General features: G+C 48.8%; 1 protein-coding gene across 6 annotated transcripts in view; it reads left to right on the top strand.

Moving 5' to 3' along the window:
* The window catches only part of LOC139056204 (uncharacterized), a 40,465-nt gene extending 26,564 nt beyond the window's left edge, over positions 1-13,901 (top strand). For 3 of the 6 annotated variants that reach the window (XR_011512209.1, XR_011512208.1, XR_011512207.1), the window contains 3 exons: positions 1,324-1,432; positions 12,336-12,456; positions 13,378-13,901. Coding sequence is in view for 2 of the 6 variants with exons in the window: in XM_070534229.1 (XP_070390330.1) it covers positions 12,336-12,456; positions 13,378-13,541 (285 nt within the window). In the remaining 4 variants the exon portion in view is untranslated. The remainder of the gene's footprint in view (positions 1-1,323; positions 1,433-12,335; positions 12,457-13,377) is intronic. The other 3 variants (XR_011512210.1, XM_070534229.1, XM_070534230.1) reach the window with 1 other exon arrangement.
* Positions 13,902-26,684: the final 12,783 nt, after the last annotated feature.

The raw sequence follows: 26,684 nt of genomic DNA, 5'->3' as shown, positions 1-26,684 counted from the left end.
AGAAACTATATGGCCGCACTGCGCTGAGCCAGGGGATTCGTCACGGCACCCCGCGGCAGCCACAGTATTCCAGCGATACGTATAGCAAACCCCAGTGACATGCAAGTTGCAACTGTAGCGCGCGTTGCGCAGCGTCTGCTTTGTGCACGACAAGGGTTCAGCGCGTAATATGTGGTGCGGACCAGCTTTGTCCTTCTCAAGCTTGACTTACACATCCAACCAGCGAAATTTTTGAAGCGGCTAACGCGTCTAGCCAGGAGCGGCTAGTAGTGAACGCACGCTGGCAAGCGCGCTTAAGGTCTGACCTTAAGTTTCGCTTAGTTCGAGTCTAGTTTAGCATTCAAAAGTAGTCGAAATTAGCGAGACCGAACGGCTACGACACGGATAAGCTGGGTGGCCAAACGTTAATCCCTACGCAGGTGGCCACGGCTGAGCGTGAGCAGACGAGAGTCGGCTTCTTCCAGAAGTACGTAATTATCATCAAAATTTAAAAACACAGCATCACTTACTTCAGCCTGCTTATTGAACTTTGTCAAGAAATATGCACATTAACAGTAGGAAGAAGCGCACTGATCCAAACACTCTTGTTGGTTGACGTTAGCTATTGGCCAATAGCAGCAGCGGGTAGGAATCCATTATATTACGAAATAAAGCGTCCAGAGGAGAGTGAGAGTCAGGATCCCGTTGAAAATGTGGCGTCTTTTGTGGGCCGGACCCGGAGATAGTGCACAGCCGTACCAATAAAGTTTTTGTTGTTTTGCAAATTTAATATTTAACTATGAGAAGTTGGAAGGTAAAATATGCAGATCCAATGCCCTGTGGGAATCGATGTAAGTGAAGCTTTGTCTGCTGTTTGCGTTAATTGCTGGCGATATATTGACCGCATATGACAGTCGTGATGTGCAATGTTACCCTAGCTGCTCTGCTCGGCGCTTTCTGCGAGCCTTTGTCTCCTCGGCACTAAGTGCACGCTTGGGCGCCATTCTGGATTCTAGCGTTGTAGGTCGCAGAACTGCCTCCCCATCTCTCTATTTCCTTGCTAACATTCTCCCCGCCTTCTCCCTTTGCTGTCCTTGCTGTTGCAGTGAGCAAGGACACAAGCGCACCAGCTCCCGCACTCCATTTGTGGGGGGTCGCGCCTAGTTACGGCGTCCAGAGGGCACTGTGCACAGGAAATACAGCGTAAATTTGACAAGGGCTTTTCAGGTCATCTTTGCGCCTCACTCCTGTCATGTACGCTAAAGGCTCAGTGTTGCGAAAAATCCGCTGTCGACACAGCGGGCATCGCTAGGCGAATAATCAGTCTGAACCACCGCCACGCAGGTTCGCCGACATGAGTCAACAGGGTGAAACATTTGGTGTGGAATCACTTAGAGACATCAAGCCTAGCCAGGAGAAAATAACTGATCTGAATGAGAAGCATCACAATGCAGTAAGTGATTGCTTTTTGTTAATTCAAATACACTTCCTTGGTTTTTGTCACAAGCTGTTAATGTATATATCAACTCTACCAATTTTACGTAAAGTTTACGAATTCAGAGGCACCTAAGCGGGCCCTGAACCACTTAAATGTTTATCGAAGTGGAGAAAAGCATTCGAAGTTAAAATAGGCTATATGATAAACACTTTGTCACAAAAAGTACTCCGATGCATTCACCAGAAGCGGAGGCCTTTCACTGCCAAAATTACGACAGGGCGAGGCATGCTCACAAGGCACCGCCGTCTATATGTCACAGTGGCGCGCAGTTCACATTTGAATTTTGATGTTAATGTAGACGCCATTGCCCCCGATTTTGGTGCCTGCGATGCGCCAAACGTAAGCCAAATGCGGCCGTCATGAGCGAGCAGCACAGCGCTGAGCCACTGGACTTGTCGGGGCACCCCGCCGTATCTGCGCTACGTAGCAGACCGCAGCTACATGCAGATGTAGTGCATATTGCGCAGCGTTTGCTTTGTGCCCGACAGGGCCAGTGTGCGACCTCGGGCTCATACGATCCACTCAGACCATGTTGCGTGGTGCGGACTGGCTTTGTCCTCCGCCTGCATGACTGGTGAATAGTAGCCACATACGTACGACAAGTGCATTGTAACACGAAGGTGTTTTGTGCCGGGGAACTTCCTGTAACGGATGCCACATTTATTGCCCATGCTCTACAAAGGTCATCCCATATTTTTCATTCTAAAGTAGTCCGGTAATACTTTGCCCGCACTAAAATCTGTCAGAAATCAGTTTTTCCACTTGCGAGAAAAGAATGGAATCATTTACTACAATGTATTGTTGAATGCATATTTCATGTTTCATTTGAAAATAGTTTGAAAAAGCATCTTTTTTAATCCCTCTCCTGCTTGGGCAGCATTGCTGCCTGCAATATTGTGTAAATAAATAAATAAACAATGGATGTAACATTGGCGCTAAGGAGTAAAACAGCTGGCTATTTAGTATATAGTAAGAAGCTGCACTATTTCTTAGTGTATAGGAACGCCGAATGCCCATCGAGGTGTGCTCATCCGCGCCACCTCGTCTGCGTAGCGTCTGTTTACAGTATGATAAATGGAAATGTATGTAAAAATAATAAGCGCGGAATATGAGGTTGAAAATACCTGCGTGTTTTGATGATAAAGTGAACATAAAATGAAATTTATTTGAGAAGCGAGTTAAGCATGCATATATAATATGTAGCTTGTCTAAAATGACACCCAATATCGTAACGCTATCAGATATTGGTAATACATGATTACTTAATGATACACCTATGGGAGGTGGTATAGTTGATTGAAGGTTATGAACTAAAACAAAACGTGCTTTTGTAGGACTTATTCATAGACAATTTGGTGGTTTAGCGAGCACCACCTGTTGATGTTGCCAAGTTTAGCGTTCAGCTGATCTTGCAATACTGTCAGTTACTAGAGAGATGAATAAATGGTTGTGTCATCGGAATACAAGAGGAACTTTTGACTGGTAAGCTCGTAAGGTAGATTGTTTATGAACAACAGAGACAGTAAGGGACCTAATAATAAAACCTTCAGGAACACCAAAGTATGTAAAGTTAGCCGATGAAAGGTGGCCGTTTCCATGTATAACTTGAGACCGATTAGTACAACAATCAACAACAGGACCATCAACAGGACCACTGATGCCGTAGGTCACCGTAGTTCATACAAAAGAATAGAATCGTTCAGAGTACCAAATGCTGTAGTTCGGTCACTGAATGCTGCTCCCACAATTCACCCGGTATCTATAGACCTGATTTTTCATGGCCTCGTAGCGCAAGTGTCAGCGTAACCGAGCGAACGAGCACAACGGCGAAGGCTCAAAGAGCGACACGGAGTGCATCGGAAAATAGTGAAGAGATCGCGAGGAAGAAAGCAGAAGAAAGCAGGGGAGGGGAGGGTGCGGCGAAAGCGCGAGAAGAAAAGCATAGTGCCCTGTATGACGCGGGCTTTGTGGCAGTGATGGCTGCGAGATGGCGCCAGAGTAGAATGCGTCGTCTGTACGGAGGGAGTGCTGCATGAACGGACGTCGGTCTGCGGCGGCTGCTGTGAATCCCGCCCATGCATCACGATTAGCGAGACCGTCTCGCTACGCTTCACACTGTTTGCGAAGTGCTGCACGAGACAGATTGTCCGCGCCAGCCATTATGTCGTGAAATGCAACCACGTAACCGCAGATGAATTTTTTAATCTTCGGCTCGCATGAAAGAATGTACTTTTCAAAAAAATCTGGTGGGGCTCGCATGTGCGAGTAAGAGCAGGTGCGAGAGAGGAAACTATTGCTCCTTGAATATAGACCGTTTCATCGGGCGAGGAGGATAGGGCGCGCGGAGAGCCTTTCCTCCTCTCTGGCTTGGGCGATCCGGCGCGGCGCTGCTTGAAAGTATTGCTGTCGCGTGCTGCGGAACGATTTCGATATGTTTTAGATCTTACTTTGTGAAATTTACGCCATGTTCGTTCATATCAGGTCGTCAGGGAAGCCTTTCGGTGCATCGGTAACTACTGTAGGCAGAAATGTCTTGGGGGCGCAAAAATGTGACGCGCATAATTAGCCGCGGTGTACGCGCATTATCAGTAGCGGTGCGTGCATGTGTTGTTTACTATTTTGCTTATATCGATTTTAATTCAACAAAGAAAACCGGTGTCCCTGTATTACCAGCATTAAATGGTAAATCAGCTCACTGTCTGATCGAATGGCGTAGGGAGTAAAACATAAAACATAAGAGCGCATGCTCGTGCACGGCCAACCTAAGGCAACCACGAAACATCTGAGTGGCAGGCGCTATCAAATATTTGTGATACACTGCCATCGTTCTCACGCATTTCAAGTCTAATATGCTTGAAATTACCATATGCCTACTCTAGCATTGCTGCATGAGGCCCATGGCGCTGCTCAACACAGCGATCACTGCGATTGGTGAGCCAGCACGATACATATGTAAGCTGTGTGCTTCGGCATTCCCTTTTTGGCCTGTATATAGCCATAATATATGAGAGGGTTCGCATAAAGAGAATGCGATGGCAATTTTTGAGCGCAAAATTTCCGTAATACGTGTGAGTGCGTCGTAGAGAACTGAACGAATACAACCGAAAAAAAATTTGGTTATCATTACTGCTTAGGACGCTCGCGAAGTTCGTAAACGGTCGCTTTGATGGGCAAGCTTAATTCAGACTGTAACGTATGCTGCTATTACTAGCCAAAATTATTTTATTTATGGGTGCAAACCTCATCCACCCAACCAAGTAGTCACGCAATGTAACCTGCGGCGAACAGTTTGAACGCTTGTCAAAGTATAACAGCCCAGCTCCTATCGTAGCAGAACGGTACACACGCTGTTACGATCGTCGCGTATGTTTTATGGCTCCTAAACCGCAGCTTAGAAATAGAGGATAATACTGCAATAAGGTCACATTAGTGATTGGAACATTCAGAAATGCACAATTGATCTCCGAGGCTGATTGTAGGCTCAAATATGCGCGCACACTTCGCGCTGCGTGTTCCGTCCACCTCAACGCCAGCAGAAATTCCGGCAACGACGCCTTCAACCACTTGAGCACGTCTCACAGAATCGTTTACCACGTAGAAGACGCACGTCATACTAAATAGACCGCACGATCGCGAAAACAAACGCCAGAACCTACCGCCGAGCGTATACCTGCCATGCAAAAGACCGCTTTCACCCAAGCCAGTATGGCGCTGCTCATAGGCGGCGCCACTGCGGTCCCAAAAACGGTCTATTGACACAACTATATTTGGCAGAACTATAATTCAGCGGGTATGCGCCAGTGGGGACGACGCTGAAGTAGCGCGGGTTTTTAGGTGAAGCGGGGGAAACGAAGACGACGTTGTTGTTGTTCCCTTGGACGACTGATAAAGTGCGTTTCTTGGCGGTGCTGCTACGCATACTCGTCGATCCCACGTCGTTACACTGGTGGAGGTGCGGGGTATTCTTCATGCTTGGCACCTCTTCGCGGAGCCGGCGATCGAGCCCGGAATCACCATCGCGCATCGAAACACCGGTCCACCGCTTCAGTCGTCGCCTGCTAGGCTTAGCGCCCGAGTCCAGTCCCCTGCAAGAAACTTCGAGAAATCGTTTGCCTCCTACAAATAACATGGCCACCGCAGCTCCATCGCAAGTAACACTACAGAATCCTATGGTCCCGGAGAGCTTTCATGGTGATGCCTTTGAAGACGTCCAAGATTGGCTAGACCAGTTCAAGCGCGTCGCCCAGTATAACCATAAGACCAGCTCGGCGGACAAACTCTCGAGTGTCTATTTCTATTTGAAGGACAATGCTCGTACGCGGTTCGTAAACCGGGAGAGGAGCTTTGCCACGTGGGACGACTTCCGCGCACAGCTGCTGGATACCTTATAACGCGATAGCGTTAAGGAGCTCGTGTCGCAGAAAAGCCGGTGTCGGCGTCGGTGTCGGCGTTTTGCGGCGTTGACCGTGAGCGATAAATCACGGCAGGCACTCCATAAATAAAAAGCAACTTCCAAGATGGGCTGGGTGGGAATCGAACCAGGCTCTCCGGAGTGTGAGACGGAGACGCTACCACTCAGCCACGATTTCGATGCTTCCGAAAGGTACAAACGCGCCTCTAGTGAATGCGGTGTTGCCTTCGAAACGAGCCGTGGAATGTTATACTGTGGTGTATATCGGTAATTATGAACATGTAACTTACAGAAGTCGCAATTACACGAGTAGCGAAGTGCGTTTCGCTGCATTTCTTCTGCGCTTTCCGCACACGGAGAGCCATCTTGCGGCAAACACAGAAGACCCCCCCCTCTCCATGTACGGCGCTACCCCGACAGATGGCGCGCCACGCGCGCATTGGAGCTGTCGCGGCTCGGACTCTCTCCCCTGACAACGCTTCGCCTTGCTCCCTCTGTAGAATCAAGCGTCCTTCCTTTCTTTAGATCACTATCTCTCTATCTCTCTGCCCGTGCCGATCACGGCGTTTGGCTGGCGTGCATCATTTCCCCCTCCGGGATACCGAGTTCTTTGGTTCGCTCCGCTTGCTCAGGCGCACGTTTCGTTGCTGCGCCGAACGCCGCGTTGCTCGACCATATGGCTCGACGCTCACCGCGTCTGATGCGTGGCGCCTCGTAAGTGATGGCTGCCCTGTAGCCCATTGTCTTACACCCATTGGCGGGTCGACGGGAACGCTATTGCGTTCCACTCTTGAAGGCGAAGCTTAAGCGTCCTCCAATTTTTCAAGCATTGACAGGAGGGAAAACGCGCAGCGTCTCCTTGAAATCCGCGTTCAAAAGCCCAATGAGAGTGTTGCTATGTTTTCGGAAGACATGGCCCGTCTTTTCCGTAGGGCAGACCCAGACATGCCAGAGGAAAGAAAGCTGCGATATCTCCTGCGATGAGTGAAGGAGCAACTGTTTGCCGGCCTTGTGAGAAATCCACCGACAACAGTGGCACAGTTCACAAAAGAGGCTACAGCCATTGAACGGGCCCTGCATCAACGATACCGCCAGCATGACATAGGCAACTCGACGGCGAACACTTCCGTACTGGCTGCGAGTAACGACATGTCTCTGCGTGAAGTTGTCCGAGAAGTGGTGCGAGAAGAGCTTCGGCAGCTCGGCTTTGTGGTTGCGCCTACGGAACCGACGCCAGCATTATCTTTTGTTGCTGATGTAGTCCGGGAGGAAGTCCGGCAAGCTTTTTCAGCTCCAGACTGTGGCAACGTTCCGCGGCGCCTCACTTAATGCGGAAGCTGTTCGCCGTCCACTCAACGCAACTTCAACGCCGTTGACTCCTATAACTACAACACCACCTACGCCACAAATAGAGCCGACATCGTCACCCTCGTCGACTCTACCGACCCCGCCGATCATGCCAGCACAAACAACGCCGTATTTTCGACATGCGCACGCCACTCCTTGGCTCCATGGAGAGCCGAACTACCAGCGTCGGAAAACCGATTTGTGGCGCACCGTCGACCAGTGTGCTACCATTGTGGTGAAGCTGGACACGTCTATAGAGTTTGCCGTAAATGGAACAACTATCGCGCCGCTCAACACCCAAGCTTTCCTGCCAACTATGCTTATTCTCCGTACGACGGTCGACGCGCTTACAACGACGCTCCTGTGAACAGTCAGCCACCAAATACGACGACGGCCCGACCATGTTCTCCTTCTCCATCTCCGGCGCGCTACAATTCGCCGACTCGTCGCAGTTTTGCTGACGTCACTAGGGGCAGATCGCCTAGCCCTCGAAGGGGAAACTAGCCGCAGCGACCTCCGGGGGTGAGGTTGCCAATACTCTAACTGCTCCACATCCCCCGTTATCGACGAACGACGACGTGAAGACGACATTGACGACAAAGACGCCCAGCACAACGATGAATACGACGGATAGAAGTACGAAAGACGTAACTGACATCGTCAGCGCCGAGCTCATCGTTTGCATTGACGGCCACGAAATAGCCGCTCTGGTTGACACTGGCTCCCATTTTTCCATCCTTAGCTTACAGGTCGCTGACAAACTGAGGAAGGTGAAGACACCATGGCACGGGCCCAACATAAGAACCGCCGGAGGTCAGTTGATGACACCTGTCGGGAAATGCACGGCCCGACTCTTAATCGCCGGTTAAACCTTCGTCGTCAACCTCGTCATCCTTACTGAGTGTTGTAAAGAACTTATATTGGGCATGGATTTCCTACGGGAATACGGCGCCGTGATTAACATCCGTGACAGAAGCGTTACATTTGCCACGAGTTCAGATAATGTCACCCATGAGAAGCCACAACAACCTCGCTTACGTATTGCCGCGGACGACGTCATACTTTTGCCGCGGAGTTGCTCTCTCGTACAGGTGCGCTGTGACAGCCTGCAAAGTGGGACTGGAGTAGCTGAACACATCAGTGCGCTAGCACTGAATGGCGGTGTGGCCATTGCCAGAGCACTTATCCATGTAATCGACGGAAGCGCCGAACTCTCTTGCTGACAAATTTTAGTAGGGAGCGCCGACACATCGTTAGAGGCACTGTTGTCGCCTATTTCGACGAAGTGACAGAAATACAAGAATGCCACTTAGCGCAGGACTCGGCCTCTACAATCCACACAGCTGCACCTATTTTAGACGTTAATCCGACGTTAACGGCCGTTGAGCGGAACCGTCTGCTTGAGCTCATCAAGCAGTACCAGGGCTGTTTCTCCTCTGCGTCAAGAGTTGGTCAAGCGCCACTTACCAAACACCGCATCATTACTGATGTCGACGCCAGACCCATCCGACAAAACCCTTATCGTGTGGCCCCAAAGGAACGTGAAGCAATACAAAAACAAGTGAAGACGATGCTAGAAGATGGCGTTATTCGACCATCTAATAGTCCGTGGGCATCACCTGTAGTTTTAGTGAAGGACGGTAGCCTGCGCTTCTGCGTCGACTATCGGAAGCTCAATCAGGTCACAAAGAAGGACGTTTATCCACTGCCACGTATTGATGATTCCTTGGATAGGTTGCGAAACTCGTGCTACTTTTCCTCAATGGACTTGAAAAGCTGTTATTGGCAGATCGAAGTGGATGAGAGAGATCGTGAGAAAACAGCCTTTGTGACGCCTGACGGACTTTATGAATTCCAGGTACTTCCTTTCGGTTTGTGTTCGGCGCCAGCAACATTTCAGCGTCTAATGGACACTGTGCTCTCCGGACTCAAATGGCAAACATGCCTGGTGTACTTGGATGACGTGATTGTCTTTTCCGCAACGTTCGACGAACACTTACGAAGGCTGAAAACTGTTTTTGAAGCGATACGCTCTGCCGGTCTTACTTTGAAGCCTGAGAAGTGCCATTTTGGTTTTCATGAGCTCCAGTTTCGCGGTCACGTCGTCAGTAGCCAAGGAGTCCGACCTGATCCGGATAAAATTGCCGCCGTCGCTAATTTCCCGATTCCATCAGACAAAAAAGCCGTGCGACGTTTTCTGGGACTCTGTGCATATTACCGGCGATTTATTGCGAATTTCTCGCGTATCGCATGGCCGTCAACACAGCTCACTCGAGAAGATATGCCTTTTACTTGGGGCGAAGACCAGCAGCGGGCATTTCACGAGCTCCGGCAACGCATGCAATCACCTCCCGTATTAGCACACTTCGATGAGGAAGCCCCGACGATATTGCATACAGACGCTAGTAATGTCGGTCTAGGGGCGGTGCTAGTACAATGGCAGGACGACAGCGAAAAAGTGATTGCTTACGCCAGTAGGACACTATCCCGAGCCGAAGCTAACTACTCCACCACTGAAAAAGAATGCCTCGCAATGGTATGGGCAGTTCTGAAATTTCGTCCGTATTTGTATGGTCGGTCTTTCACCGTCGTTAGCGACCACCATTCCCTCTGCTGGCTCATTAATTTGAAAGATCCTTCCGGCCGGCTCGCACGCTGGAGTCTTCGACTCCAAGAGTTCGACTTTGTTGTTACATACAAGTCGGGAAAACGGCATGCAGGCGCCGACTGCCTTTCTCGGTCTCCTGTTGAGCCGGCAACACAAGACGATGACGACACGTTTTTTCTGGGACTCGTGGATACTGCCGATCTTTCACGCCAGCAACGGGATGACATTGAATTGCTGCCGCTTATTGATTACCTCGAAGGACGAACCAACAGCGTGCCGAGGCTCTTCGCAAGAGGGGTGGCATCATATTGCTTGCGTCGCAACGTCCTCTACAAGAAGAACTTCTCGCCTAGCGGCAGCAACTACTTCCTTGTTGTCCCATCACCGCTTCGACGTGAAATCTTACACGCCTGCCACAACGAGCCGACTGCTGGGCACTTGGGCTATACTCGCACATTGGCACGGATTCGGCAGAATTACTACTGGCCGAGAATTACTGCGGTCGTTAAACGTTACGTTCAGACATGTCTGGATTGCCAACGTCGTAAACCGCCATCCGTCAAACCAGCCGGCTTACTGCACCCTGTTGACGTACCGGCCACACCATTTGCACAAGTAGGCATGGACTTTCTGGGCCCCTTCCCAACGTCTAGTACTGGTAATAGGTGGATAATTGTTGCCACGGATTATCTCACTAGGTACGCCGAGACAAGTGCCCTGCGACGGGCAACAGCAGATGAAGCGGCACGATTTTTTCTGGAATCCATCGTTTTAAAGCATGGCGCTCCCGCAGTATTCGTCACGGACAGAGGTACTGCGTTCATGGCCCAGTTTCTAGATATGGTTCTACGTCTAAGTGGTACCGCCCACCGGAAGAAAACAGCGTATCACCCTCAAACGAACGGACTAACAGAACGACTCAATAGGACTTTGGGTGATATGATCAGCATGTACGTAGATGTAGAGCATAGGAACTGGGACGAGGTTTTACCTTATGTCACCTTCGCGTACAATACGGCTCGTCAAGAGACCACTCGCAAGACGCCCTTTAGTCTCGTATACGGCCGTGAGGTTACAACAACATTAGACGCAATGCTCCCTCATGAATTTGACGACAACGAGACGGGTGCTGAAGAGATAACACACCGAGCAGAGGCAGCTAGGCAGCTTGCGCGTCTGCGAATCCGCGAACAACAGGACATTCACGCCAGACGCTACAATCTTCGGCACAAAGCCGTAACATACAACATCGGCGACAAAGTGTGGATCTGGACACCTATTCGACAGCGTGGGCTCTCTGAAAAGCTCCTACGCAAATACTTCGGGCCCTACATAGTTCTCCGACGCATCAGTGACGTCAACTACGAAGTCGTTCCAGACAGCTCGCACTGTTCAAAGCGCCGACGGCATTTACCCGCGGTCGTTCACGTGCTGCGTATGAAGCCGTACTATGAGGACTGCCAACACTGTGCAGTTCTTTACCGCTGCTTTCCAAGCCTCTATCATCGGGGCGATGATCTTTTCTAAAGGGGGAGCAAATGACACAACTATATTTGGTAGAACTATAATTCAGCGGGTATGCGCCAGTGGGGACGACGCTGAAGTAGCGCGGGTTTATAAGTGATGCGGGGGAAACGAAGAAGACGTTGTTGTTGTTCCCTTGGACGACTGATGAAGTGCGTTTCTTGGCGGTGCTGCTACGCATACTCGTCGATCCCACGTCGTTACAATATGTTGACGCCAATTACCAAGATTTTTCGCCATGTAAAATGCAATGTCTTTCATAGCGAAATACTACGCGAACGTTAAGTGTTTAGCGAAGCATCGTACACAACTTGTAGAATTGCAGAATTTGTAGCGTGTAGAATTTGCAGACATTCTTTTTACGTAAAATTGATGGACAGACGCGGCGCATATATGCAGTGTAATATCAGTAGACCCCTTCAACGCTACAGAGCTTGCAATATTCAAGCCGCAAATTTTCTCGACTCGCGCGCTTTTGAAGAAGAAACTGTGCTTCAGGCATGGCAGCAGAAAGAAGCCGACATCTCCTTCAATGAGCACGGTTCGAGCCACCCGTACCCCAAGCACACGCGAAGGGAACGAGCGTGCGTGGCGTCCTGGCCGTGACGTCCCATGCGAGAGGGCGCCACCCCAAATTCTCACCGCTAATAGACGTATGCACGCTGGCTCAACGGAGTGTCTACCGCGTGAGTCATTCCGACGAGCCACTGCATCTTTTTATTGTAGCGCCGGGATGTAGGTGCACTGGAGTATCGACAAACGCGTGCTACTCGCACACCCCTTCGTGGTTCTTTTCATTGTTCCTGCAATGCTTCGGAGCGTCAGCTTCCGCGACCACCGTATTTAGTTCAGAAATGAAATAGCCGTAATTTTTGGTTATTTCATTATATTCTTTAATATGCTCACGTGTTTTAGATATTGCTAAGATGGGCATTTACTTACGGCATCTTGCAATATTCCTTTTGCAGTTGAAAGTTATGATGGTGAATGAAAAACACCTCCTCATCACAGTAGAGGATCCGCACAAGTTCGGACATTTTTCCGCGGCCGTGGACCCAATAGGTTTGCCGGCAACCACTGTACAGTCATGTAAGAGATGCATTTGAATATCTATGATTCCATAGAACTTGAATGTGCAACAGAAGTGCAACACAATATTATAAATGCAGTCACTGATATGGTGCTGATTATCCTTGTGGGTAACGCGTTTTCTTTTTTTTCCGCTCAAAATTGAAGAGTGGAAATGTCTGCCAGCGTCTGTTGTTGATTGTGCAAATGTAGATTCCTTTGTGAAATCTTTGTCACTGCACTTGATGTAAACCTCTCCTGCTAGGGCAGCATTGCTGCCTGCAGTATTTCGAAATAAATATAATACCAGGGTCATTTTTAAGACCGCAGGAGCGAAAAAGAAAAAAAAAAGGATTTGTCAGCTTATGATACATCGCACCAGTACCTACAGTGCTTAGTTGTATTTTTTTGAGGCCGTGCCTTATTTCTCCCTATTTTACCCTATTTTCTCGAGCATCGTGCTGCCAGAGAGACATACACAGGTGTGCTCGCTTGTGCCTGCAAAGAGTTCGAGATTCTGCACCAAGAGACAGGCATGACCAACTGCGTCTACACAGAAGCGAGCGTGGCTCATAATGGGGGTAATCCAGTGCCTGCATGGTGCTGGGCGCATCGCACTGCCGTGATGCTCTAGATCAGGAACGCTCCAGAGCCCTTGCATACGTAATTTACTGCTGAGGCTCTGATTATTCAACATGCTCGAAACTTCCCGTACACCTGGTCCATAACTTGCCCCCGATTTTAATCGACTATAAGCGAGGCTTCATGTTTAGTCGAAGAACGTTCTACAAAACGTCTTAATATCCAAAGTCAGGACCCAACAATTATTGGCAACGCTCCTAATTGCGCCATAAATGTTAACTATGACACGGCTTGCGCTTACTTTACAATGCATTTTCATTTGTGTTTTCATTTTCATTGCATTTTCATTTGTGTTTACAGCCATGCAGGGGAGGAGAGTGCAAATCGAACTTCAGCACCGCACGTACGTTTGCGCTCGCACTGGTGCCCGCCGCCACGCGACGCACATCACGTCGACCATTGTGGGAGTTGTGCTCGACCTCGCCCGCCGACTTCTCCATTACATTGTCCACGCTTTGTTGTAACGCCATCATTAAAGTGCCATCGTCATTTTCAACATAGGCGGCGACTACGGGAGGGTGGGGGGAGTGCCTCCCCGAGTGATGCCGAAGTCAACTCCCCCCACCTAAAGCGTCATTACGAGAGTTCTCTGACCGATATTAGAGCTGTCTTTTGAGTTGCCTCTACCTTTTCAGAAAAAATGTTTACTGTGTGGCTAAAAGCTTAGTCACAACTTGGCGCAGACGTGCAAATCTCACGATAGGAGGACAAGCGCATTAGAAGAACCAGAGACGGCTACGTCACCCGCGTGTTTTTCACTTCAGCATTTTTGTTAAATTTTGTTAAAACACTACGATTGATTAAAAACTTTATTCTTCCACCGAGATGGGGTGCCCACCTATTGCCCTACACGCAGGTAGGGGGGGGGGGGGGGGGAGATGCCGAAGCAGTACCCGTGTGTATAGAGGACGGTTCATTTCCACTGCGAACACATTGCACAGACACAATATATTGTAATATATATACGCGACAAAGTTAACCAACTTTATTTCTAATGGTATGAGTAACCTATGCCTAGAGAACGAATATGTTGCCGTATGTTCACGTCGCTTCAAATTGCTTTGCGTGCTTTTCTGACCCTGCAAAAAACCTCCAGGGACCCTTCGTTAGAGTCTTGCCAACGGCAGTTGAAATCCACGTGAAGGCTATGTGCTTCATTATTGCTTGTATTTCTAGTATGCAATGCTAGCGACTCCTGAAGAAAATTTCTAATAATTTACGACATTTATTAGGGATGGAAACATCGCCGTGCAGAGGTCGTAAATATAATTCACTCAATAACCGAAATGAGGCCAAGCCAGTTTAACTAGAAATCGGAAGACCAAACAGACGTGCGCAGCAGCGCTTATACTTAGAGTCGCAGTAAAAAAAAAGCTGCATCTTCGCAGGAAAAGCGAAGCAGTATTAGTGATAGCGAAGCATATATAAGAAAATTCTTCCAAGTGGGCAATTCTTCGAAGTCGCACGAAACATGCACATGGATGGCGAAAGAAACCGATGGGACACAGAATGAAGACGCATAAAAAATCAACCCAGCAAATTCAACTGGAGACGGTTAACGCAACAAGAGATTTTACAACCGCCGGGTCTGGATAGTTACAAACAGGGCATTGAGGAACTTTGACGACAAGTCGGTGGAGTACCTGACGGACGTCATCAACCAGATGTGGAAACACGGAAGAATGCCGGAGATGTGGGAGAGGGCTACCACGATCCTTCTCAAAGCTGGGCAAGCACCCCAGTCTCGACAACCTCCGACCGATTTCACTAACTTCGTGTGTTGGCAAGATGGCCAAACAGGCAACCTTAAACAGCGCCATGCGATAGCTGGATGGATGGAGAAAACTTTATTGGATACATTTTAATGTGGTTGGGCCCCTAGAGGTCCGGGAGCCCCTTGGCAGACATCTTTAGGGAAGCACGGTCAACCAGCCAGACCGTGCTTCCGTGGGGGACTGGAAGAGCGGGATATTTACCCGCACAATATAATAGGCTTTCGACCTGGACTGTCAACGCAGGATGCCATGAAGGTGATTAAAGATCCAAGTCATGAGCCGTAGCACGAGGGACACGAGAGCCATACTCAAATTAGACCTGGAGAAGGCCTTTGATAACGTTCTCGCACTCCTTTGTCTTGAACCAAATCTCTAACCTCCGGTCGGGCAAGCACTTCCACGACTACACGACATCGTTCTTTGCGGACATATAAGCCACTCCCATGGCGGGAGACCTCGTTTCGGAATCAGTTAGGCTGGGTTGTAGAGGGACGTCACAAGGGTCTGTCACATCCCCAACTCTTTAACCTTGCCATAATCGGTCTGTCGAGGAGAGGTGTACCGGAGGCAGTGACGGATGGGTGGAGGATGCGTGGCAAGAAGCCATCGAGATCACGGAAGAATATCTCAAACCGATCGGTCTTCGGTGTTCACCGCGGAAATCGAAACTTTTCCTTTACAGACCCAGAGGAAGGGGCCCAAACCGAAGTGTTGGAAGCCGGTAGAGGACGTCGACAGCACTCTACGGACAAGTGAGGGAGGTGTCATCCCCAGGGTGGAGTCCCTCCGGGTCCTTGGTATGACAATCGAAACGAATGCATCGAATAACCTGATGGTGTATGAACTAACCCAGAAAACGGATTGTGCCATCCGATTCGTACGGAGAGTTGCCAACCGGCACCTGGGTCTTGGAGAGGACAATCTCTTGAGGCTGGTGCACGCCACTGTGATGTGTAATTTTACCTACGCGGTGGTCATGCATAGTTGACAAGGATCGGAGAGGGACAAGTTCAACACATTGATCAGGAAGACTATCAAGAGGGGCCTCGGGCTTCCCTTGTGCACAAGCTTGGTGGCACTGATGCGTCCTGGCATGCACAACACGCTGGAAGAGATTTCGGAAGCGCAGGATAGGGCCAAATACGCTAGGCTGTCCACCACCCAGGCGGATAGGACCATCCTGCGGGAGCTTGGGGTTTTTGCGGGCTCCCTCGGGAACAGTGTAAACGAATCGTCGACACTTCAATTCCCCGCAACGTTCATGCCAAACAAAGCATGGGTCGGAGACGAGCTAGAGCCAAGGCTCTCCTGGTCGAGGCACACTAACGGGCTCGGGATTGCTGTTTTGTCGATGCTGCCCGGTACTCCGACGGGACGGCGTTCGTAGCAGTAGGCATCGATCACGATGGGAGAATCACGAACTGTACGTTTCGAACGAAGCCAGCCGAGGTGGCGGACCAGGTGGCCATAGCCGTGACCCTGCTAGATGACAGAAGAACCACCATCTACAGCGACTCAAGGACGACGGTCTGAGCGTTCGCCAAGTGAACTGTTTCGGAGCAGGTCCCTGCGGATTCTGCGGGACGAGGACATCAAGCCGCACACTATTGTCTAGAGAGTTGTCGACCGCGTGGCTACCGCGTGGCTACCGCGTGGCTACCGCGTGGCTACCGCGTGGCGGAGCGCTGAGCTTACGGAGAATTGGGACCCTCCCTCATCTTATAACAAACTAGCCAAACATTTTTACAGGAGATGGAGGCGATATCCTTTGCCACATAGGAAACTATGCAGACCACAGGCTTTAACGCTCATGTTACTCCAGATCGCGGCGTACTCAAACCGCGCACTGTTACACAGAATCTATCCAGAGATACGATCGACCAATGTTTGCGAGCTATGCTCAGACGTAGCTAACTTGGGACACATGCTCTGGCGGCGCTCCGCGTTACACGACGGCGGCGTCGTCAAAAGGGAAGTTGCTCCAAAGAGCCCCGATCTTAACCACAGCTATGTGCTGTCCATCGGTACCCGCGACGCAGCAGAGAGGCTAGGCCGTTCTGTACTGACGTGGGATCAGACCGCTACGTGCAGACGCGCGTTCTGAAGGACCAGAATAAAATTTGCCAAGCCGTGAACATTTCTTTCTCTGATGAGACTGACGGGCAACTAACATCATTTATTTTCCCTAATCCCTGCAGCTTATTCAATTTCCCTGGTGAGCTGGTCATTGTTTGCGGCCAGCGTGTGATTGCGGTCAAACAGAGCCTTGCATCCGTAGCGTGCGGAATGCGCGGCAAGGTGGCCTGATAAGGGTAGTTTCTCAACGATGCAGTGCTCACGTAATCGCTCGTTGGTGCACCTTCCCAGCCGTACCGCATACTCTTTGCCACAGGCCAACGAGAGTGCGATAGAGTGCGTCACCGTCCTTCTGCGCTATGTAAATAACGCCATACCAACTAGCCCACCACGCAGCCTGTCCTTTTGAAAGCCACCATCAATGGTGGTCCAGCCAGTTTAGGATTTGGAGGAATTTTTGGACTAGGAAAAGTGTCGTTCTGGAGCTGTTGAGGAGCAGTTCCACACCTGCATTTTGGAGCTGTTAGGCGGAAAATGGGCTTTTTTTGTACACTGAGTATTACAGCAATAATCTGTAGCCAATTGGCGAAGCGCGTTATTACTGTGCAATCGGTAAATGCTGCTCAAGAGTGAAGCAAGACGCAATGTCAACAGCGACCAATTAGGCTTGCCTTCAGACGGATGGCATACCATGCACGGTACGTTGCAAACCTTTTTATTTGGCTAGGTAGGGAACCTAATTTTGTGAACAATTAAATAAGAGTTATTCACCTCGGCGCAAGAGAGACGTAAAATTACAAATGTGCTAGAACAATTTGCGCCGTCAGGCACCAGAGAAAAATTGATGGCAAATGTCTTATGAGCATTCCAAAGGACAGATGTGCTTTGATGTGCTTTACAGCACTGGACAACATGTGTTACGCCCAATAACAATGCTAGAAGCTCATTGCAGACAAAATACGCATAGTGCCTTGTATGCGCAAAGATGAGATGTACGGTTTGTCGCAAAGATGGTGACGGCGGTGCACCGCCGCTGTTCTCTATGGAGAACAGCGTTCGTAGCATTCCGTGCACTCGCTTTCTTTGTGAGGCGGTTTGTCGGCTTCCCGTGTGTCTTGTGGCTTCTGACGAGTCGATTCGGCGTAAAAGCGCAACTTTTGTCGGCGATACCAGGTCGACCTCCTTTCGAAGCCCCATCTTTTACTGTCTCCAGGGCTCAAATAGCTACGGGCACGTCCAAAATAGCTCTGAAGGCCTTCCAGCACATTTATTAGGCGTATCGGTGCTCGCAGTATGAGAGGATACGATGGGTACGCGCTTGTGTAATTAAGGAATACATACTGTGCCCCGTGAGAATTGAGTGATTGAAAGAACTTTTATTGGGTCCAGCAAAACGCGACAAAACGCGCTACCGGCTAATCCCACCACGGGACTGACGGGTCTAGCCTACCGTCCTGATCGCGGGCGCGCTGGACGGAAAGCGGGAGACACATGGTGCGATTTTGGGTGCGATCGGTCGTACGACCATTCGCATCGGCAGCCGCACTCAACAGGTTCTCAACCAAATTCGCCGCACGCGGCGCCGAATCGCACACCGCGCATGCGACCAACTTGCTGAATATTGTCGTGCGACTGCCGCATCGGTCGGGCGACCGCAGCCAATGACAGCGCCGGTAGCGCGAACGTCACGGCCACGTCGTAGACCCGACGGGGCGGAGCCAGCGAGCGAGCGCCTCGCCGCTCCGATCATGTCTGTTTTTTTTCTCCCTGGTCGAAACGAAAGCCTCTTTCGACGCTCACGGCGGCACTTAAATAAGCTGCAATTTGCTTCTGACACGAAATAACTTATAGAATAAAGTGGTCTCGAAAGAGTGCATGTTATAAAACGTTGTGCGATATAGTAAATCGTTGGCGTGATTTCTAATCGGACGCGGTCAGCGCAGACGCGCCAGCAATCGTCTAGGAAGCGGCTCACTGGCGTGTTTACTCATCGCTACTAACGGCACCGAGAAAACTAACCGTAGTTTCACTTAAGAGAAGCATAAATGTTCAGGCACTGATTGTGCTGATGAATTTAGGCGCTTTATTAGGGGCTGCGGAAGCATCGGCATCGGCCCTCGGCCTCAGATAGACGGCCGGCGACCTAGGCCTACACAGTTTCCGAGCGATCGCAAGCTCGCCTGGCATGCTCGTTCGCTTCTGTCGACGCCAATGAAATCAAATGTGCTGCAACTTAAGCGTGCGATAACTGTGTACACGTTGGGTCGACTAACATACGCGCTTCGTTATACGAGCTGCAAGCGATCGTGTCACAAGCGCAACCGGTGTCGGATTCGATGGCCGAGCGAGCTATGCCTACCGGCTCCTAGCCATCGGCGGCTGCCAACGGAGCCGTTACTGCTAACGCGGCCTTGCGGAAACACGTCTACAGTGCTTCCATAGGCGCGTTTATATTGTCATCGTTTGTTTCAAACAAGAGAGCTGCGCAAATACGTTTGCTTTTACTTTCTGTTCGAAGTTATGCAGCATTCCGAACTTCCACGCAGGGGCGCCGGTTCTGGGCGGAGCTATCCGCCGCTCGGTCATTCGTACCATGTGTCCCGAATCGCCGCATGCGGTAATGCTATGTTCACACTACGGTCGTAACGTGCGTAACAGCTCTTTTGGCGTATCGAACGTAACGGCTGTAAAAAACGTTACGGCAGTTAAGCCGGCACCTTTGTTCACATTTACTGTTGCTTAAATTACGGCTTTTACAACAGGCCAATCAAATTTGGAGCTGCAGAATCGACGTCACCAGCGGTCCAATATGGCTCCTGCCAACATGCGAGCGCTGGCCGAGATCGAAGAAATTCACGCTCAAAACAAACTTATAGTCATGTATATTCAATCGCCCAAAGACTACGAAGGCGACGCAGAAGGGTTTGGGTGTGGCAACTATTTCTCGACAGGGCCGTGGACGGCGATTTTCACAACCTTTTCGCCAAGCTCCGAGTTGGTGACGCTGCGATGTTTCATAACATCATGCGCATGTCGCCCCAGCAGTTCCGCTTCCTTGAAAACCTAATGAGACCACTCATCGAAGTTCGGAGCACGCATCTGCGGCCATCGATTTCCTCGGCGGATAAACCAGATGAACTGAAAACAGTCTCGCAAGGCGCACTGCAAAAATTTTCACGAACACAGCCAATCGTGCGCACGGAATGGCGGAATGGCACTTCCCGCGCCCGGAGCTGTCTGCAGACGGGAGGACGGAAGTGTCGTCACCGGTTGTTGAAAGCCGAAAGCTTATCGGTCATTGGCTGTGTCGCAACGGTCGTAACATAACAGTCGTAAATGTTGCCGACCCTTTAACACTCTCACCCACGATTTTTGCGAGAATTGCGCACGTTGGTACCTTTACGTTCGCAGTCTGAACTAGACGCATACGCTTGTTGCGCTTCCGCTTACGTATGTTACGAAAAATCGGCGCCTTACGAACGTAGTCTGAACATAGCATAAGTCGCACACCACACGCACGCGCCGTACGACAGATCGCACGGGAAATCGCACCATGTGTCTCCCGCTTTAGGGTACCTCCTTTTTCAGGGAGTCCCCGTAGCCGTCGCGGGCCGCACCCACGTCGGGGTCGGAAGATCGTGGTCCTCCGCCCTGTCGCCGGCCCTCTGGACAGCCCGTAGTTGCTCTGAGAGGTCGCCGCCCTTAAGCGCTGCCTCCCAGTCGGTTAGAGTGGTTAGCGATGAACTGCGTAATGCAGGGCATTGCCAGAGCATATGGGACAAGGAGCAGTATGCCTCCCCACAGTCTGGACAGTGGGGTTCTACATTAGGCGCGAAGTGACTGAATCGGCCCCTGGAGGGAAATGACCCCGTTTGAAGCATGCGAAACGTCGACGATTGTGGTCTATTAAGTTTAGGGTGTGGTAGCGGAAAGGCCCGCCGAGCAATTTGATAATGTGTCAAGATTTCATGGAAGGTAAGAAGCGAATCCCTGTACAGTCCTAAGTCGCCGCCCGTGAGTCCACCTGAACCGCCGCGGTGTGTAAGACCTCGCACACAGTCATGGGCCAACTCATTGGCGTTAACAAGCTCAGAGTGTACATTGATTCCCATATGGGCAAAGTAGCAGCTTCACCACAGGCCACGCAAGGACAATTCTGGTAAATGTGAGGATATGTACGGTTAAGTGACGCCGGATTTGGGTAGGAGTTGGTTTGCAGGACTCTGAGCGTGACCACCTGCGGCCTGCTTAACTTGGAATGAGGCGGCGGGAAAACCCTTTTAAGTAAAAGAATTAGTAATTTCATTGTGCGCCTCAGCGTCCGGGCAAAGAGTCGCCCGATCTGAGGGCAGTGCGGTCGGTAATGCCACGCGCAGCTTCGTGGGCAGACCCGTTGAGGTTCAGGGGAACTCCCTCGATCGCCCCGACGTGGGCAGGAAAGAAAAATTGGTAGTGGCTTAGCTCGGCTATGCCACGATATACGTAGCGAAAGCTAATTGCATAGCATGGTTAACCTTGGTTAATCTTGATTGCAAGTCCATGTTATTCTGGTTGTCTGGCTATGTTGCGGCGTTCAGTCAGTCGTTCGGCACGCTGTTCGCCTGTTTCCTGGGCGATTCGTTTCCTCTTCATCTCGTTCCGATGTCGATTTCAGGCCTCCTCCTGCTTATAAGAATTGTTGCCCTCCATACTGCCGCCTCAACTGTGGTTGCGGCGCACGCGAGCTCTCCTTTTCAATCCTCCATGTTATCAGACATGCGACGCAGCTGGCGAAGCGAGCGGAGGCGAACGCAACGACGAGGAACGCGATGCGACGTCAAGTGCCTCGTCGGAGCACGGCCACGCCGAAATCGCAAGTTCGCGGCCAGTAAAGCTTTCGCTTTAAAAGGATGGAGTGTTTGAAGTTGTTGCCATGTTTGGCGCCTTTCATAATTTGAACTACCTGCCGGGCTACCCGGACTTTCTGGAATGCCCTGACGGCCGGTTTCGAATCGCTATACACCCTGTCTCTCCGACCGTCTTGCATGGCGAGTGCAATCACCCTTGCTCGGCCGCCTCGGGGTCCGTCGTCCGGACCGAGGCACAGCTGATGATCTTGCCCACTGTGTCCACGTCGGAAACCCCAAAAGCCTAGCCGTCTCGGTAGGCGGTGGCGTCCACGAAGTTTGCTTGGATCTTGTCCTTGCTTTGCGACGATCTGGGTTGTGTACGGTATGAACATTGTGGGGCAACGGTGATTTTGAAGTAGTTCTCACATTTGAGTGAAATTTCATGGACAATTTATTCTTCTTCATTTGTTTACATGTATATTATACCTAAATGATGTAATATGAGCGTTGAGTTGTTGTACCTAATACACCATGTTTACGATGGGTGTCCCGAAAATTAGCCATGTGTAAGCATTGTACGACGTTGGTCGGAAGGCCATTCATGTAAAGAACTGTGTGCAGAACAAAAAAAAAATACAGGTCGCCGTCAAAAATTTACGCGGCGAGGTTCTGCGAATAAGTTCATTTTCAACGCAGCTAGGCCCGCAGCCAGTAAAATTATGCAGAACTGTTGATTACTCTAGACCAGTGCATGCTGGAAGTCCGAATACCACGCTGCGTGCCTAGAGAGCAGGAATATAAACCGCTTTTTCAGATTGCGCACTCCGTAAGCTTTTGACGCTGATTATACCTTCGGAAGGCGAGCTCCTTTTTGGCTTACACGTGATGACAAGCTTCGAACTCTTGATGGTGGAATGTTGGAGGGTACAATTTTCCAACTAATGCAAGGCCAGGCGACTTCACGACGCAAATCTAGCGGTAGAAGCTCAGCATGCTTTTTGTTTAGTGGCACTGATGATGAGTAAATAATCATAGTAAATGAATCTTACCGCCCGAGACTGTACAGACTCGCGTGTACTGCATAGGTTCTGTCGCTCAAGATTCCTTACTAATTCGGTCCTGCGCGTTCCTATTCGAATTGGGGCCTGCCTTACGCCTACTTGTCTTACGCTTACTCAGGTAGGCGGTTGCTTCTTGCGACGCAGCCGAGGCTATGGTAGTTGTGATTAGAGAGAGAAGGAGCAAAGACAGGAAAGGCAGGGAAGTCAACCAAATGAGCAAATCTTGAACATGCAGTTTCTGTCATAAAAGAAGTGTCATACTTTATGCCATGTTCTGTGTACCGGTGTAACGTCATGCAGTTTTTTTTTTGCTTTCATGCCTTAATCTACACTTCTTTATCATGTGCGCGAGTAATGTGCGTAATAAAATTTATCGGATGTTTTGTACGCTACCACTAAATGTAATTTCTGTTTATCGCAGAATTGTTAGTATTGTTTCTTTTTTCTGCTCTTCATGCTTTGAACTACACTTTCTTTACACGATGTTTCATTATTTGTGCGAGCAATGTGTGTGATAAAAATTTTCGGATGTTTGTTTACTACCGCAGCTCTGTATTCGTAATCCTGTTTTGCAGAGATTATTTCTACTCATCTTTGCGGTGTTCTCGTCTGCAACATTCTTACTGCGGTGGCGCCCTTACTCAATGCTCCTCATGCGGCCTGTAAAGTACCTTGAAATAAATAAATAAATAAATAAATAAATAAATCGAATAAATAAATAAATAAATCGGTTGAATAAATAAAAATATAAATAAATATATTCTGGCGCATGTCATTGAAAGGCTTAAGCCTTTTAACAGCGAAAGTTTTTCACAATGACTTCGGTGGCTGCACAAAAATCCCAGACACTCAGTCCGCTTTAAACACACGCGTTCTGAACCAAGACACATGTTTACGAGGACGGCGCTCCTATATTACCCATGGCGAGAAAGCGATCGACAAATTACGTCTGATTGTCCCGATGTGTAGATGAGACGAACTCTGCGGCCTGTTTTCCGTGTTGTGACAAAAACATTGTTTGTAAACTGTCATTAGCAAATACCTAAAACAGGAAATAGAAGTCAGAGTCACATCAACTGTCATATATCATAAATTACAAGAATGAAGGCTATGAGAAGAACGAGAACAAGGTGAAAGTGGGAGCCAACGTTTCGCCGAGTGGACTTTACTTAAAGTCCACTTGTCGCCTTGAAGAAGACAAGTCCACTTGTCGAAATGTTGGCTCCAGCTTTCACCTTGTTCTGGTTATGCTCATCATCTTGAATTTTCATGTTGCGCCTTCACCCTGCTTTCCCCAAGAAGGAAAAGTGAAAGTGTACTTCATAATACTCGCAAGGCAAACTTGGAGCCGATCAGCTCAGGCTCAGCTTCGGCAAGAAGTGAACGAGCTGGAATTTCGAAATAGACAGCTGAATTTGGAAATTCATGGCGCGCCTTTCGTGCAAGGTGAAAACTTGCACAAAGTCATCAATGAAGTTGCAGACCAGCTGGAAACGCCTCGTTTGGTTATGCATCACATTGCCTCAGTACACAGGCTGCGCACACAGAAACATAAGATACCTGGAATAATCGTGCGTTTCACAGGGCAGGCGATCAGGGAATCGTGGTTGAACAAGAAGAGGAAACTAAACGATAGCCATCCGCGCATCGTCATTCAGGAAAACTTGACCTGTCAAAGCAGAGACCTGCTACAAGCAACAATAAACTGGGCCAACGAAGCTGGGTTTAAATATTCCGAGCAATAAAAACAGCGCTAAACGACAGGACGAGTGAAGGGACACAGACAACGGCGCTGACTAACAACCAAAGGCGCTGACAGCGCCGTTGTCTGTGTCCCTTCACTCGTCCTGTCGTTTAGCGCTGTTTTTATTGCTCGGAATCATGAACCAACCAGCCCAAATGCGTACTCTTTTGGGTTTAAATATGTTTCGTATGTGCATGGAAAAGTTCTATTGCGAATGTATGATGGTGCCAAAGCAATTCACGTTAAATGCCGCGAAGACCTTGACCGCGCCTTCAGCCCATATGATATGCCCAGCCAGTGCTATTCTTGACCAAATAAGTGCAGGGACCAATGACCACAATTTCTATTCGCCAGATGGCTTGAACAGCATAGTATATAAAATTAGATCTCATGCACTGAAATGTGTGCATCTAAACGCCCGATCTGTTCGGAATAAAGCATTTCTTCTAGAAGAATTCTTCAGCAAATTTTCTTTCAATTTCTGAGTTATCGTTTCCAGTGAAACATGGAGCAAAAACGAGAGTGACGTCTTCAGCATGGAAGGTTATAATGCACATTATCTCAATCGACCTTGTGGTCTTGGAGGTGGTGTTGCACTTCTAAATTCAGAACAAATGAACTGCGAATTAGTAGGTGCTTTCAGTACTCTGACGCCCGATTACGAAGTGTTATGCTTACGTGTAGATAAAGTATTATATTCTGTCTATTATCGACCGCCGAGTGGGCATATCCAAACATTTCTTGATTTTTATAAAAGGTTTCTTTCGTTTGTTGTAGAGAGCAGGTGCATGTTGCCTGCCACAGGTGATTACAAATTTGATATGCGAATCAATACTCCTGTTAGTACAAATTTTAAAAATATTTTTCTGCCAAAAGGGTTTGATAATGTTATTAATGAAATAACAAGAATAACAACTGAATGCCAGTCAGTAGTGGATCAATTTATAACAAATTTTTCGTTGTTAGAGATAAAACCTGGTACTTTATCATGCTCTATTATTGACCATGTTCCTGCTTTTTTTTCCCTAATTGATGCCGGCATTCATAAACATTCGCCTGCTGAAAGCTTTCACCAGCCAATACCTGACACAGCTCTTCACGCGTTTAGAAATAAGCTGCCTCTGGTGCAGGGTTTTCATTTCAGACGATGCTGACCACGCCTACAATGCATTCTTAGACATCTCTAAAGGTTTTTACCAAGTTTACTTTCATGTGAAAAGACGCCAAAGAAATGGAACAATTCGGAAACCATGGGCAGCACGCGACCTCTATCAACAAATGAGAACAAAGGATAGGCTCTACAGACAATTTCTAAACACTCGTAATCCTGATGACTTGACCATATTCAAACAATATCGAAACAAGCTAACCAAGAAACTGCGCACTGCACGTAAAAAGTAGCTCTCCTCATTCATGGATGTCAAGAATGCGCCGAGCGAACTGCTTTGGGAGAAATGAAAAACACTACTATGTCGCGGTAGTCGTTGTAGCTGCATATCCAAACTTACCATTAAGGGTAATGGTTTGAATGGGGCGGATCTGGCTGATGCTTTCAATGCTTTCTTTGCAAACGTGAGTACATCGGATAGTTACCCGGATGCATGTAAATTTGTGAACATGAGGAATAATAAATCTTTATTTCTGCAGCCAGTCACAGTGCATGAAGTATTTTCAATAATTATAGATTTAAACAACAGTAGAGATATCGATGAAATTCAAATAAAACGTGTGAAATATGTCGCAGACTGAATTCCTCAAAATATTGCGAATATATTTAATATCTGAGTACATCAATATTTCCAATAAAGATGCAAATTGCCAAAGTAGTAGTGGTTTTTATAAAGGGGAACCGAAATGACTTGTGTAATTACCAACCGGTATTTATCTTGCCAATTTTTTCGAAGGCTCCCGAGAAATTAATTCGCAGTAGAGTCTTGAACTTCGTTGAAAGCTCTGATGTATTAACACCTCACCAATTTGTGTTCCGGAAGACCACGTCAACAGAATTAGCTTTGCTTCACCGCAAGAAATATATTTTAGCACAATTTGAAAGCATGAAAATAGTGATTGACTAGTGAATAGTGAAGTTGTATATTTATGGTATTCGTGGGTGTGAGACACA

Source organism: Dermacentor albipictus, chromosome 2, assembly GCF_038994185.2.
Source record: "Dermacentor albipictus isolate Rhodes 1998 colony chromosome 2, USDA_Dalb.pri_finalv2, whole genome shotgun sequence".
Lineage (NCBI taxonomy): Eukaryota > Metazoa > Arthropoda > Arachnida > Ixodida > Ixodidae > Dermacentor > Dermacentor albipictus.
The sequence above is the reverse complement of the archived record's forward strand: the minus strand, read 5'-3'. Positions and strand labels throughout refer to the sequence as shown.